The 14,950-nt window shown below is 56.1% G+C and overlaps 3 protein-coding genes across 3 annotated transcripts; 2 read left to right on the top strand and 1 right to left on the bottom strand.

Moving 5' to 3' along the window:
• Positions 1 to 3,665: 3,665 nt before the first annotated feature.
• On the top strand, positions 3,666 to 8,086 carry MFIFM68171_01478 (CCR4-NOT transcriptional complex subunit; the record flags this gene model as incomplete). Its single annotated transcript, XM_071056900.1, has 4 exons — positions 3,666 to 3,681; positions 3,880 to 4,320; positions 4,374 to 4,531; positions 4,592 to 8,086. The coding sequence occupies 4 exons, from the start codon at positions 3,666 to 3,668 to the stop codon at positions 8,084 to 8,086; spliced, it is 4,110 nt and encodes a 1,369-aa protein (XP_070913001.1).
• An 884-nt stretch (positions 8,087 to 8,970) lies between these two features.
• Positions 8,971 to 10,438, top strand: MFIFM68171_01477 (Protein phosphatase; the record flags this gene model as incomplete). The annotated part of the gene is made up of 3 exons (XM_071056899.1): positions 8,971 to 9,545; positions 9,620 to 10,323; positions 10,383 to 10,438. 3 exons carry the CDS (start codon positions 8,971 to 8,973, stop codon positions 10,436 to 10,438), a joined length of 1,335 nt encoding a protein of 444 aa, XP_070913000.1.
• Positions 10,439 to 11,995: 1,557 nt separating this feature from the next.
• MFIFM68171_01476 (Retinol dehydrogenase 14) lies at positions 11,996 to 13,031 on the bottom strand (the record flags this gene model as incomplete). Its single annotated transcript, XM_071056898.1, has 2 exons — positions 11,996 to 12,101; positions 12,154 to 13,031. 2 exons carry the CDS (start codon positions 13,029 to 13,031, stop codon positions 11,996 to 11,998), a joined length of 984 nt encoding a protein of 327 aa, XP_070912999.1.
• Between the last annotated feature and the right edge of the window lie 1,919 nt (positions 13,032 to 14,950).

Below are 14,950 nucleotides of genomic sequence, written 5' to 3'. Positions count from 1 at the left end.
AAGACGAGTTTGGTTCTGCCTTGCAGAGGTTAAATATTTCGCCTGTAGCGGGGTCGCCGCAAATCTCCGTTCAGAAGAGCCTAGGATCTCCGAGAGTGGCTGATAAACCGGGTTCGGACGCGCGGGTTTCTTGCCGATCCTACAGCGGAGGTGATGCCGTAGCTGACGGGTGGGCTGGGCAGCGAGACGAGGCATCCACGATCAGTTCAGAGTGTATTACATGCGTCCGTCATGCTAGACTCGTCATCCGCTAGGTCGCCGGAAATACTACGTAAATTATTGTAATTGTTCCGAGGATAGTCTACCGGGTTATGGCACAGATTGGCCATCTCAACACCAAATCTCGTCAGTCAGGATCGTCGAGTGAGTTACCTACGTTACATTACCCGATGTTGGCGGGCCTGATCCATGGTAGTTTGCCAAGAAGTCAATTATGATAGGGCTGTGTTAAACGGGATCCCATTTCAATTGTGTGCCCTGCTGAAGTGTCTTACCTTGGGCAGTACAATCATTCGGGGGAATGCAGCAGTCGGCAGCTGCACATCTTCCATCGTTGCTCGTCGTCATTTGCGATGATGGATATTACTGCACCTCATCCCGTACGATGGGTGGTCGGATTAGGCGTGGTGCAGACGGGGCCCAGCGCACCCCGGACCCCGGGAAGGGATGAAAATCCGGAAGCTCACTGGGGGCACAGCATTTTCCAACGGCGCAGTGCCCGGAAGGCGGGCAAGGAGCTATCTCACCATCCAATCTTGTGCAGCGTCTTGGATTTGCATGCGTACCTTAACATGTCATGAGCGTTTCTGGAGTGGGAGTGTGTGGCCGTTGCCCGGAAGGGGAAACGTCATGGGATCGCGCAAAGGCCCCAAATGGCCCATTGAGGCCGCCAGAAACACGCACCTGCGATAGGGAGCTCAATGTGAAAGTGGGACGATGACGTAAACCCTCTGAATATTTGGGCCTGCAGCAAAGCACTGCTCTGGACCCTTCCAAACCCTCCACGATGAAGCCGGTGGCTGTCGGGCTTATCCGCATCTGCCTGTGACACGGCAGCAGCTGCAGAGCATATGGCCGCCCTGAGCTACTTTGCCTAGTGTGGACATACACGTCTGCGGTCATATTGCAGGCGCGCGCTTCCTGTAAGCAGGTAATCGAGATGTGTTTTCTAGATTGCTGCCGGTAACGTACTCAGTCCTGACAGCGACTCACTTGCTCAGTTGTCGGGTGGAAAAAGAGGTTGCTGCTACCGCCGTCGGCCTCGTCGCCTTTGATCAGGTCACATTTGAGATGGTTTTGGGTTCCATGTGTGGGGGTTCAGGTGAGGTTACAGTTGGTATAGAAGACGTTTCCCGTAGTCTGGCAAGATATCAATGGCCTTTTGGTGCTCGGAGCTCTCGGTGCAATTACCTTACACACATGGCAATTATACCCGAAGGAACTCCGGTACTGTATTCATCATGGGCCAGCTTTGCCTTGGAGCCGTCCTCAGAACCTTCTTGGCTGGGGGCTTGGGAGCTCCACTGTCAGCGGCTAGACCAGACGGAACACGGCGGGTTTTCTGGGTGACTTGAATGCGCCGCCATGGATTGTCTCATCCAGCTCGTATTGGAATGGGAATCGTTTCTGCTGCTGCGCCGAGAGCACGCTTGGCCGAGCTGCACAAATCCTTGGCCCTCCAGCCAAGCGACTTGTGTTTGACTGTCACAATACACTGGGCCTGGGCGACCCCATCCGCATTTCGGCCGTGTCTTGCTCTCGAATGTTCCCTGACGCGCTGTCAAAAGACTGTGGAGTCGGTCGTTTAAGCGCTTCCGGCTGTTCGGCTTGGAGCGGTAGGTTTCAGTTTCAACGGTTGCCGCCTGATCCAGTGGTCATGGACGCAATTGATGTATTCTACGACAAAGCCAACAGCGCCAACAGCGCCAACAGCGCCAACAGTTGCCATGTTGGATATCACGGCGTCTCACCACCAAACGATCGGGGGGGTACTGCTGACGTGTTTGGGAGGCTTAACTGATCGATTGGCGGCAAGGGACTTGCAGCGCCTTCCGTCATCCAAGCATTGTAGGCGGCGGGAAAGACCAATCACATTCTCGGCACCAGACCAGGATGTTGTTAAAACCGCCATCGGTGGATCTCAATTAAGCTGCGAACTCCCGAACATGACGACGCAAGGACTTGAGAAGGGAATGGCGAGACGGAAAGCCGGCTGGAGAGCAGTCTTGATCTATGTCAACCTCCCGCATTACATTAGTAGTGATAGCTGCGCTAAAGTGGTAGAATAACACGCTAGAAGGCACATGAGCCACTGTGGTGCCGGCTCGACCGATGATGTAGTTTGTCGCATGACAAGGTGGCACACACGGCACATTGCCAGACGGTGGTCGGTTGATCTGGCCGATCCAGGGCTGTCCAAGCGCTGCTTTCCTTGATGTCGCTCTCTGGCCTGATCTTGCACATTGGACCTTGATTGCGTGCTTGGGTATTGGCGGTTTGCGCGCAGGAGGCCGTCGGCGCAAGATCTGTAATCTGACTAGAAGGTCTTGGGGAGCTGGCAGTGGATCAGAGAGATACGAATTACGTTTCCTTGGTCCCCGCCAAGTGGAGGGGAGCACTACAAGCGTAATCACCGCAGGGTGCATCTCGTCGTACCCGGCAGACCTGATGGCCCGGAGTTTCGGGCAGGAAAGCAGCTTGGCCCGACTCCAAACCGATATTCAAATACGAGAGGTACCCTGCCGTTGGTCGACGTGCCTGCCTGCCCTACCTGCCTGCCTGTGCGGGATCCCGTCGGACTTTCTAGACCTCTTGTTTCGTTGTGCCCTTTACCCAGATTTCGTTTTAGACGTGAGACCGTTTGGTTGATTGGACCCTTCCTCTATTGCAGTGCCATATCGCAAAGGTGCGTGTGTATTGCGGTAAATATATTCTCCACTGCACTCCCCGGAAGACCCGGTTACCAGAAACGGAAGTCGAGACAACCGAGACCTACCCGGAGCGAAAGAAGAGATTATCCAGGCGACCGGCAGGACTAGGCAAACTTGTGTGGGAAAGGCTGCCATCTCCGCCCGCTTAACGTTAGGTAGTACCTTGTTCTGCGCAAGAATCCTTTGTCCGGGACCCAAGCCGCGAGCTCCATGACGAGGGCATGCCGACATCATCCGTTGTCCATCTCGCACGCCAAGCGGCCTTTGTGCTTCCAACGGTCTTCTAAGCTGGGAGGGGTGTCGGTTTTGCAAGATACTGACTTGCGGGTTCTTTAGCGATTCGCAACTCGGCCAGCAGCTCATCGATACCTGCCACCTTCGACAAGAGCACCTTCCGCGTTGCTCCCGAACTACCTTAGTCCACGATCGGCGAGACCGGTCGAAAAGCGCACAATCGTCCGTTTCGTTCTAGTCCCGAACCTTCCGCACCTCGAGAGACGACCCGGTGACCGAATGGAGCCGCGGCCGACGCTACGGTGACGGGCCCAGACTAGGCCCTTGCAGAAGAAGATACGTGGAAAAGGCCCTCCTCCGCGGAAGACCCCTCCAACCCGCCCACCGCAAACCTTTTTTTATCTGTTGTCTTGTCTAAGAGATCACTGCTCGGCGCTGTGCTGCCAAGTGTCACGGTACTTGTGCGAGTCTAAGCAGGAGGGGGAACACAGCAGCTCCACAATGGGTCGGAACCGAGGTATGTTGCATATCTGCACCGCTCCCGAATTCCTGTCTTCGTGTTCGTGGCTGCAGAAAGTCGTCGCTGGTATGCGTCGCAGAGGTTGCTGTTTATCAAATGGATTGCGCACCAGATGATAAGCACAGCACAGCCCGGAGTAGTGTGATAATCCTCGCCCGATCTGCTGACTTGCTGACCACTGGCGCGTCATAAAAGTCCGCTCGTTTATTGCCCAGTTCTCGGCTCGGGACTCCAAGACCCCTACACCTGCATCATCGCCCCAAACCGACACCTTCCAATCCCCCCGGCCAAAACCGGATTCTGGCCCCGACTCTGACACCACCACGCCGTCGCCTCTTCCACAGCGAGACTTCAGCGAGCCGGCGTCTGCAGCTTCGTCTGCCACATCACCGGCCGAGATCGAGCATGCCGCTGCACCCGCCCCTGTAAATACGTCGCCGTCGTCGAGTCCCGCGGGGAAATCTCAAAGACGAACGTCTCGACCCCTGTCCATGGTGCAGACCTACCATCCGCTCGTCATGGACGTCAACGAGGAGACGCCCCCTGAGCTCCAACCCATCTTCACCCTGCTCAACAGCCATTCGAACAAACTGTACCAAGAGGGCTATTTCTTGAAGCTCGACGACCAGGACATCCGTAGGCACTTTGTCTACCTTCTCCGCGGTTCGCACTTGACTAACGTGACCCAGGAGGAAAACCTAATCCGGATCGGACATGGACCGAATGCTTTGCCCAGCTGGTCGGCACTGTTTTGTCGCTCTGGGATGCCGCCGAGCTGGACGCCGCAGGAGAGGACGGGGAGGTGCTTCCCAAGTTTATCAACCTGACCGATGCGTCGATCAAGATGGTAGCGTGCATTCTATCCGACATTCAAAGGGTGCCCCTAAGTTCTGACGCGATGACGTAGATTGAATCACTCCCCACGAGAGCGAACGACGAGCAGCCGCTGCAGAATATTTTGAGCATCAGCACTGCCGGCCGGAACCGGTATCTGCTTCACTTCAACTCGCACCATTCACTGATTCAATGGACATCAGGGATACGGCTCGCCATGTTTGAGCACTCAACGCTCCAGGAAGCTTATACGGGCGCCCTCATCGCCGGCAAGGGTAAAGGCCTGAACAATATCAACATAATCATGGAGCGGGCGAGGCTGCCGGTTCAAGAATGGGTGCGCGTGCGGTTTGGCGCCGGAGTCCCCTGGAGACGCTGCTGGTGTGTCATTGAACCGCCGAGCGAGAAGGAATACCAGAAGGCGCAAAAAGATCTCAAAAAGCGGTCGCCTTACGACCGCTCTCATGCCCCGGTTTTAAAGGGCGAGATTAGATTCTATGACACGAAGAAGGACGCCGAGAAGAAGAAGAAGCATCAGCGACCGATTGCATCCATCACCGATGCCTATTCGGCCTACGCCATCTACCCGCAATCCAAGGCATTGATCGACGGTTCGACGCTTTTGAAGATCGAGGGAGAGATCACCATTCACTCCGATCCACCGTCATCTACCGAAGGTTTCGTGTTTATCATGCCCGAGACCCCCCCTGCCGTGTCTGGTTTTGAAATACTACTCCGGTTCCTGTTCCCCACATGGGACACATTCGGTCTGTACGGTCGTCCCGGCCGCCTGGTGGCGAGCGTCCTTGACCCGCGCTCCTTGATGTTCGCCATGCCGAAGCACAAGAGATATGGATACCTCGAGATTCTGGACGTGAGCGGACTGATCTTGGCTGATGGGAGCTCGTCGTGGTCAGAACGAGAGTGGCGGAAACGGCTCAAGGAACTGACGGGGCAACGCATGAACGCCATGGAAGAGGAGGGTGAGAACCATAGCCGAAGTGCGAGCCGCAACAGCAAGCGCCTGAGCTATGGAGCCCAGAATTCCGCGTCCACTCGCCCGAGGGTAGGTTTTGCCGAAGACGGTGGCTCTGTCCGCTCGTCTCGATCGGCGTCTGTACCGCGGCCTGGTTTACGCAACGACTCGGCCCCTCCGGATCCAAACCGGGAGCGGGCGCCGTCGGCAATGGCAGGACATTCCAGGCACTCCCGTAACATCTCTGATACCCAGATAGGCGACGTACCGTCGTTTGGTACGGACAGTTCCTATTCGACCCCTCCTGCGATGCGCGCATCCGAACGCGCCAGGACTTTCGCCAGCGACTTGGCCTCCACACCCGAGAGAGTCAGCTCTGAGGACGACAGCCCTGTAAGGGGGACCGCAGCTAATAATCTCCATGGGATGCAGCGCATGGAGACGCCTGAACCGGTCAATGCACCACCGGCATTCTCTCATGGAGCAGGTGCTCGACCCCAACCGAAGCCTTTTCACTCAGCTGAGATGCGTAGAGCGACCAGTCGCTTGTCAAGCTCGACACTGTCCCAACTTGCCAAAGCCGGAGGACTGACGCCTGACGCATTCCCGGATGACTCCCATGAAAGACACGGCAGCGACGAGCGCGCAGGTCCAGCACCTATACACACTGACCACCGAGGTCTAGCGGTACAGCCACAAGCCAGCGCCAACGCCGTAGGAATGAATGCTAATTTCAATGGATCTCGTGAAGTTCTAACCTCTCCGACCAATTCCCACCCGGACCGCCGCTTTCCAGTATTACAACCCTCACCAGACCTAGATTCGGCCCGGAAACGGTCAGACTACCCGGCCGGCAATCCATCTCTTGCATTCCGCCCTAGGCCGCATGACGAACCTGCTCCCAGCGGCAGTTTCCCACCAGGTCCACAAGATGCCGGTATGGGCCACCCGCCTCCGCACGAATCTTATGACGGGCGCGCCCCTAATCAGCCGATAGGGCCGCTCCCTGCGGCTCGTCGTATCCCCCCCGCCGGCCCTCAGCAACCCCCATATCTCCAAGGAGGTTCACCACCCATCCAAAGGAAGCCTCTTCCCCCCCGGTCCACAAGTCTGCCACATGATGGGGATGATGCTGTCTCTCCTGTTTCCCCGTATTCACCTCACAGCAACTTTCCACCGCTAATCCAAGGACAACAACTCCGTCGCCTAGATGACGACGCTGCTTCTACAGCAAGTCCCGACTACGCAAGCACACGGCGCTCCATCGATACCCAGGAATCTGTCGATCGCCCCCGTGCCGGTGTGCTCAAGACGATCGGGGATGACACTGCAGGTGCCTCAAAGGCCAGCTCCGACACCGATTACAAGATCCCGGAAGTAGATTTTGGGCGGACAATCAACTACGGCGCACCTATCATTCCGGGGAGTAAAGCGTCGTCCTCGAGCAACGCCTCCAGGGGCAACGATGTGGTGGGCATGGCCGCTCAGTCCCCACGGACCGTCCCTCCCGCGTCCGGGCGTAAGTCTCCCGGGGCCGGATCGGCATACTCACACTTCCACCAGGGATCAGATGACACCAATCGCCGGAGCGTTGTATGGCAGCCAGGTGCGACTATCGGATTGCCCACGACCGATAACGTTATCTCGCCTGAGCAATTCGTTCAGCAACGTGCGGCCGCCACACCCCTGTATTCGCACCAGCGCAGCGCGTCGGGAAACACTCTGACCGACTTCAGGGCCGCCACGCCGTCCTCGCCTTACAAGCGTCCCGGAAGCCGTGGGCCTTCCCACTCTCGACATAGTTCGGCCGAACTGCTCTCGTCGGGACGCCCCGTCAGCCAGGGCACGGCAGCTGCGTTGTCTGGGGGGGAGGTGTCTTCCCACCTGTCAGCTCGCGAGCAAGAACATGTTGCACGTGTCACTGGCAGCCCCCTGATTGCGCTAGCGGGAAACAAGGGGCCCTCTCCAACGCAGACCGGCCTCGTCGGGGCTATCGAGGCGAGGGAACGCGAGAGAGCACAGATGAGACAGGGCATCGGTGGCCAGGCGGTAGCCCAGGCCATCGACCAGAGGCATCGGGAACAACACCAACAGGCCCAGCGCGCGGCACAAGCTGCGTATGCCCAGCAACAGTCGCAGTTTGTTGCCCAGCAAGCTCAAGCCGGTCCGCAGAGCCCGATGGCCACGGGTATGACTGGCGGCGGTGCTCCTTCCACGTATACTCCAAGCATGGCCGGCATGAGTCCTCGCAGTATGAGTCCCGGTCCCGGTATGATGGGGCCCGTCCGATTTGGTCAGGGCTTTCAGCCCGGGCCCGGCTACGGACCTCCGCAAATGATGCCGCAGCAAGTGCCGTACAACAATGGGCCGCCAGGCGCTCAAGGCTTTCCGTCTGGAGGGTACATGGGCAACATGCAACATCGCCCGGGACCCTTGCCGCCGCCGATGAGTATTGGCGGTGGAATGGTTGGACGGCCCCAATCCCCTGGATTCCCGCTACCGCCGCAGGGCCAATACTCGCCCGCGGGAACACCGGGCGGACCAAGACCGGGAACACCGGGTCGGATGCAGTTCCACGGTCAAGCTTTCTAGGATCATGGATCTGAAGAGAGATTTTGAGTCTGATGGGGGAGCAATTGAAACGGCTCCCAGCAGAGTCACCTCACGGCAGCGTGCAGGGACGATGGAGAACGAGACAAGTGAATGCAGTCACGCTTTGGGGAAGGGAGCGAATGTTTTGTTTCGGCGTACAGCTGGCTGGATAGATCGTGATGGTGTAATGGAACTCCTTTGTACTTCTGGCTTGGATTTTGTTTTCTGTCACTCGAACGGCTTCTCCGGACTGGGATCGTTGCGAGTCTTGGATTTCTTGTTTTGGGTTCACAATAGCCTGTACCATCAGCGATATTGGCGTGATCAAGGCAGTCAGATTCTCCGAGCAGCACATACCTTGACTGTTTTCATTTGACTTCGGGTTTGTTGTTGCATATTACTTATTGCATACTGCATAGGGAGTGGTATCTGGTCTACCGCATTAGCATAGCAATCGCGGCGTAGCGGGTACTAATGTTTCCACTATAGAGCCTCAAATGATAAAAGCTTCCTACTACCGTTGCTCCTTGGCGAGACTTCCCTACGCTATCTGGGTGGGACGGCAATTGCTTCAGGAAGCTCTGAGGGGTGTAGGTAGGGTAAGTTAGTTAGGTCGTGTTTAGTGTATCCTAGGCAATGATAGGGCTAGAATGAAGCAGAAGAGGACCGCTGCCAAGCTGGACTAATGATCAACGTTAGGGAGCTCTCTTGGTGTGATAAGATAAGGCGCTTCTGTTGTCCACTCCTCGATTATGTGCATCCCTGCCACCTCCACCCAACATGCAATCGACCACAAGCCGCTCCGGTATCGCGGCCAACTCATTCTCTTGAATGCTGCTGCCCGCCAGCGTCACGGCACATCAAGTCGCGTGCGCGCCGCTGGAATGAGAAGACCAGCTCTCCGACTGCTAGCCTCAGCACCACACGCAAGATTGCGGGCGACGACGGCCGCCCCAGTCTCCCGGTCCGCCATCGGTATCCCAGCACCGATCGCGCACTCAGCGCCATGGCGTTGCCGACCCTGTCCGCGACAAGACCAGCTGCTGCTGTCGCGGCAGTGCCCGAGATTTCTGACGGCATCCGCGCCGTTTCTTGCAGACGGCCCCTTGGCGCCGCACACCGTGTCGCCGTCGGCCGCATCTCCCCCGCTGGATGAGGACGGACGACTCGACCCGTCAGCGTTCCCTAAACTGCCGTTCCGCTTCGACACGGGCATCGCTCTCTTTGCGAAGCGGACTCCGCGGCCCTTTCCGCCCCCGTTCCTCTCGCCCCCTTCGGGCTCGTTCAGCGACCCGCTCAGCACGCACGACCGGAGCCGGGACCGGCGTCGGGCCTACGTGGACGGCCATCTCATACAAGGATTCACAAACGGCGATGACGCCGTGTTTGCGAGTGATTACTTTGTCTGCGCGAATGACGGCGTGGGCGCCTGGGCCACGAGGCCGAGAGGACATGCTGGGTGAGCAAACCGCTGTTTGAGCCAGTTGCAAAATGGGACGCTTGATGCTAATGAGAAGGCCCATCTGTGTTCAGGCTATGGGCGCGTCTTATTCTACACTTTTGGGCAACCGCCATCTTTGAAGATGCCGCCCGGCAGGGCGGGTCGTACCAGCCCGACCCCGTTGCCTACCTGCAGCGCGCGTACGAGCAGACCATCGAGGCCACCAGCGAACCCAACGACTGGCAGGGCACAACGACGGCATCGGGCGCGCAGCTACACTACCGGCGCCTGAGCGGTAACAGCGGAGGAGCCGGCGGCGATGGTGACGGCGACATCGTGGAACCCCTCCTGTACGTCACCAACCTTGGCGATTCGCAGGTCATGGTGATTCGCCCATCGACGCGCGAGATGATATACAAGTCTACAGAGCAGTGGCATTGGTTCGATTGTCCGCGGCAACTGGGCACCAACAGCCCGGATACGCCGGTGAACTGCGCCGTTGTGGACCAGGTGCCGATCCGTGAGGGAGACGTCGTGCTGGCCATGTCGGACGGGGTGATTGATAACCTGTGGGGCCACGAGATTGTAGACAAAGTCTGCGAGAGCCTGGAAAAATGGCGCGCAGGAGATGTCAAGGCGCGAAGCGTGCCACTGGACGGTGCTGCTGGCGATGACAGCGGGATGGGGTTTGTTGCCGACGAGTTGATGGAGGCGGCCAGAACGATTGCGGTCGATCCATTTGCCGAGAGCCCGTTCATGGAGCATGCCATTGAGGAAGGGCTAGCAAGTGGCGGTGGTGAGTTGTGTCTTTCCTACCCGTGCCATTAGTTCCGACTAACCGGTCATTGAACGCAGGGAAACTAGACGACATCAGCGTCGTGACTGCGCTATGTCGGAGGAACGACGGTTGATGGTAACGCAACCTCCAGAGGGCAGATTATGTGGAAGATACGTATCTCCACGCTTCGGCAACGTCATAAAACCTAGACGATGTAAACCGAGGGCCGCCGCGCGATGGCAACAGATACGACTTGCTACTACTTGTGTTTCCTATTCTATATTCCTTTTTTTCTCCAGGGATTTGGGAGTTGTATCGGTGGGGAGGTTTAGAGCCAAGGAGTAGGTACATAGGGGTACTGCTGTTTGTTTGAAATACCACATCGGCCCCACTTTCTGGGGCCTATCGAGCCCCCCAACAAAGCGTGCAGTTTACAATACCTATATCTCTATACCAGTAGTGCTATAGGGGTTTGCTGAGCCCCCCGGGAGAGCATTTATATTAATCAACCGTCAGGGGTTATTCCTAATAATGCTGAAGGCAGATACATGGTTCAACTACGATTCGTAGAGGAATTGAGTTATGATACACAGCCGCTATCATGACAGGAGACTTCTCCTTAGGCGGTCAGAAGCTGAATTCCCGTGAGGGACTACCTCCGTGTTCTAATACTCAGATTCGTGATGTCATCCCTCATCACTCGGTCAGTTTCGGACCCTGCGTGCATGTCACATGACATCAACCTTCTGTATTATAGTACGTTGTAGTTCTATAGACGCTAGCAGACTACTTCTAACCCTCCCTATGTCGAGTGCGCTGTTCCGTCCCACTTATATACCTCCCGGCAGAAACCATATACGGGAACAAATCCAAGGTCAGAGAGGCAATGCTCTCTCTTCTCCCCCATTATCAGAACCTCGAGGCTTACAATAGGCTAGCTCCAAAGGCACTGGCCTCAGTTGCTCTGCAAAGAGACAGAAACAACCACACAGGACTCAGCCCTACAACCGTAGATTTTCCAAAATTTATTTGAAGCGCACGAAACTAGTACCAACGGGCTCAGCTTGCTACCTCGTGTACAGCCTATTCCTTCCGCAACGCAAAAGATTTCAGGGGCATATTTGCTATGATTATTAGAGACCGAGCGCAAAGATCACGGACCCTTCGTCTCCTACACTAAAGAGCTCCAATTTGTTAATCAAACTCAAGGCCAGTTGCGAGAAAATAAAACATCTTCAGACCAAAACTTTACGGCCACCTGTACTATCCCGCTAAATGGAACGGAAGGTAGGAGACATAAGAAGAATTCCACTAGGTTTGGATCTTGCCGCGGCTCGCGCCCAGCCATCAACCCTCATTCATTTCTCGCGAAGCATATCCCCTGCGGGACGCCGTCTCACTAGTCACCGCCACAACCCTCGGCAAGAGCCCGCATCAATCATGTCAGTCGACTCTTTTTCCCGATGGCTGCTGCTGACGTTGCAGTTTGGCTAGTATGGAGGGCCCGTCCGGCAGAATTAGAGCTCAAGATAGCCCATATCGAGATTGAAAACGACAATTGTATCCGCAACGACACTCGGGGCCTGGTGAAGAGAAAGAAAAAAAAAAAAAAAAAAAGAAAAAGAAAAGGAGCGCATAGCGGCTCTACATGCGGATATCGATATAGCGCACTCCCATAGCCCTACTCGATTCAAATCTCGCCGGAGGGCGCATGGTGGCGGAGGATTCCGAGTATCTCCTGCCACGTCTCCCGGTATAAGTCGTTGCCGCGCTCGCTCTCCATAAACTGGCTCGGCCTACAGGTATATTGTCAGCGAAGTCGCTAGTGTAACTGCGCAGGCTACTTACGGTAGATATTTGTCGTTTGTCCAGAACTTTCCTTGGCTCTCACGGCCAAGACCGGTAGCGCTGACCAGCGTCCGGCTGCCTTGCTCAGCTGACCGGCCAAGAAACAGGTAGAATACGGCCATGAAGATGCGCTGCGAAAGCGGGTGATTGCGGCCCATATTGGTCTTGCACATGCCAGGGCACGAAGCGTTGACGACAACCCGGTCGCCACTAAGGCGCTCCACTAGCCCCCGTACAATAAAGATGCCGGCCAGCTTAACTAGGTAGTACTGGCTAACCTGGTCAAACTTCGACTCGTTGTTCAGCCGCTGTATCAACGTCTCGCCTTCAGCAATCCATTCCGGCTTGACCTCGAGGTGGGCAATACTATTAACAAAGGATATACAGGGGACGAAGCCGTCGGCCGAGGCGGCAGCAGTCTCGCGTAGCTTGGGCAGCAGTAGAGTTGCTAGGAGGGTAGTTGATAGCACGTTCACCTGTAGCGCCATCTCATATCCATCAGGGCTCTTGCCGAAGCCCGGGGTAGAAATGCCAGCAGTAAGCTGGACAACGTGCAGCTGGGGCATACGTTGGTTGATTCGTTCGGCGAACTCTCGGACGGATGCGAACGTCGTCAACTCGAGAATCTCAATGACAAAAATGTCGACGGGGCATTTCGTCGCGCGGATGATGGCAGCCTTAGCCTCCTCGCCCTTCTGTTGCGACCGTACGGCCAGGATCAGCGGTTTCGCGCCGAGCGTAGCGTATTTAATAGCGGCCGCATGGCCCAGCCCAGAATTGGCGCCTGTGACGAGTACGGCCTTGTCTTTGAAGGAGAGGTTTTGAGGGTCCGCGGGAGGGTGGCGTGCCGCCCACCAGAGCTCCTTTAGAGACGACATTGTCGAGGTTTAGCGTGAGAGGGGTTAGCAGGCGATGGCGGAAAAATCGTCGACAACGTCTGATTTATTGCCAGCAGTGATTCCTTGGCTGTTTTTTTATAACCTCTTCCGGTCCAGTTGCAATGCACTTCATGCTGACCAACACGTATAATGAAGCTACCAGATTACGGGGTTTGAATGGTTTACTGTCCAGCCAAGACGCCAAACCCCGGGGGGGGGGGGGGGGCTGCTACGATATCCAAGCATTGTTTACAGTAGCTGCAAATATTGCGATTTATTGTCCCAGCTGCCCTTGTCTATGAACCCCAGTGCTGCGGACGCGGCCAAAGTGGCAGCAGTGGCTTGTGACTCGAGCGCTGAAAGACGATCAAACCTCCCACCTGGCACTTCCTTCGTCAGACCCCCAGCAACTCCCTGGTACTGTACACGTAATTCACCTGCACTAGGTGTAACCTTTCAAACCCCAGAAAGTTATACCAGAACACGGCTAGGCGGATGCCGTCAACCGAGAGAGCAGGCCATCCCATGCTAGGTGTGCTCCCCATTTTGCAGCACATTCATGAATCATTTATGCGGATAGTGTACTAACAGTACTGCTACCCAGCCACAACCGTTATGAGTCCGCACCGTGCCGCCGAGCTCCCCTCTAGTCCCTAGAACCTTGTTCCTGTACAGCACTACACGTAGTGTAGTGTGTTTGGCTTCTAAGCTTGCCGTCCCACGTCTTGGCGCTGTCCCTCAGCCCTACTACGTACGTCTCCACATATCTAGCGTGAGGGGACACAACCTTAAGTTAGTGTCGAAACGCCAGTCCTAATCGGGATATCTAGATATCTACGTGTAGCTCATCCGACTGGTCCACATAGGGATATCAGACCCCTGGCCCCGACCTCAACGCCGATGCCAACACCTGTGGTGACGGCGAAGACAGGCTTCCGCAGCGGTATTGAGCTCGCTGATTCAGTTGACAAACATGGCCTCCATAGGTACCTGGCGCCGGATCAAAGCTTGATGGTATTCTTCCGCCACGAATCTCGGATCGGACCCACGCCGTCGGGTCCGCTCCCCTCACTATCCGTTACCAGCCAGCCTCTGCTCCCAGAAACCCACCGGCGGCTGTCACCGTCAACCCCGTTGATGTCAAGCTTATCGGTGAAGTGGCGACTGAGGGGCCATAGCGAGCAGTGACTGTGCCGGGACCGTTGTGTGCTACGTTTCCATCGTCGGTGATCGTGTCTGCGCTGCCACCACACCCACGCACCCAGTGTCTCCGCGGATCGGGGTCTTCGCCGAGAGTGTTTGCGCGACTGCCGTCTGCAGGCTAAAAAGCCCGATGGCATGTCTTTTTCATCCGCAGCGGCTCTTAGTATCTCTGTCGCTACAATTGGGAACGCCCTGGTCGGGTTCCTGAAGGTGCCCCAACAGAGTATCCTGCCAAAAAAAAAGGCCTAGTACGTCCTAGTTTGCGGCGGCAATTCCTCCCGCCGTACCGGGTCGCGCAAGGGGATTCTAAGATCAGGAACTCTCGGGAACGCCATACTCTCCTGAAGGGCCCGCCGTCTAAAGCATTACAAGACGTCGGTAAAGGAGGTAGAGGAAGTGGAAGAAACGAGAAATAAGTGGTCCGATTTCAAAATCGGCTGAAACGTGTCAACCACGCCCTCTCCCTACTAATTGGTGTCTTTTTTTTTTTTTCTTTATTGTCAACGTTGGTATGGGAACGGAATAATATAGACGAGGGATTCCGTTTACGCCTATGAGTAGGTAATCTGCAGAGCATAACCCCCAGTCTCCCGACTAGCTTGATGCACGGGAGGGCTACAGTGGCTGGTGGGACGGTCGAACGTAGCTCTATATAGTAGAGCGGATTCAAAAGCATACAATAGCTGCTGGAGGTAACGTAATCCAGCTTCTTTGAC

Source organism: Madurella fahalii (genome assembly GCF_045866475.1).
Source record: "Madurella fahalii IFM 68171 DNA, scaffold_1, whole genome shotgun sequence".
NCBI classification, from domain to species: Eukaryota; Fungi; Ascomycota; class Sordariomycetes; order Sordariales; genus Madurella; species Madurella fahalii.
Note: the sequence above shows the minus strand (reverse complement) of the source record. Positions and strands in the feature narration are given on the sequence as shown.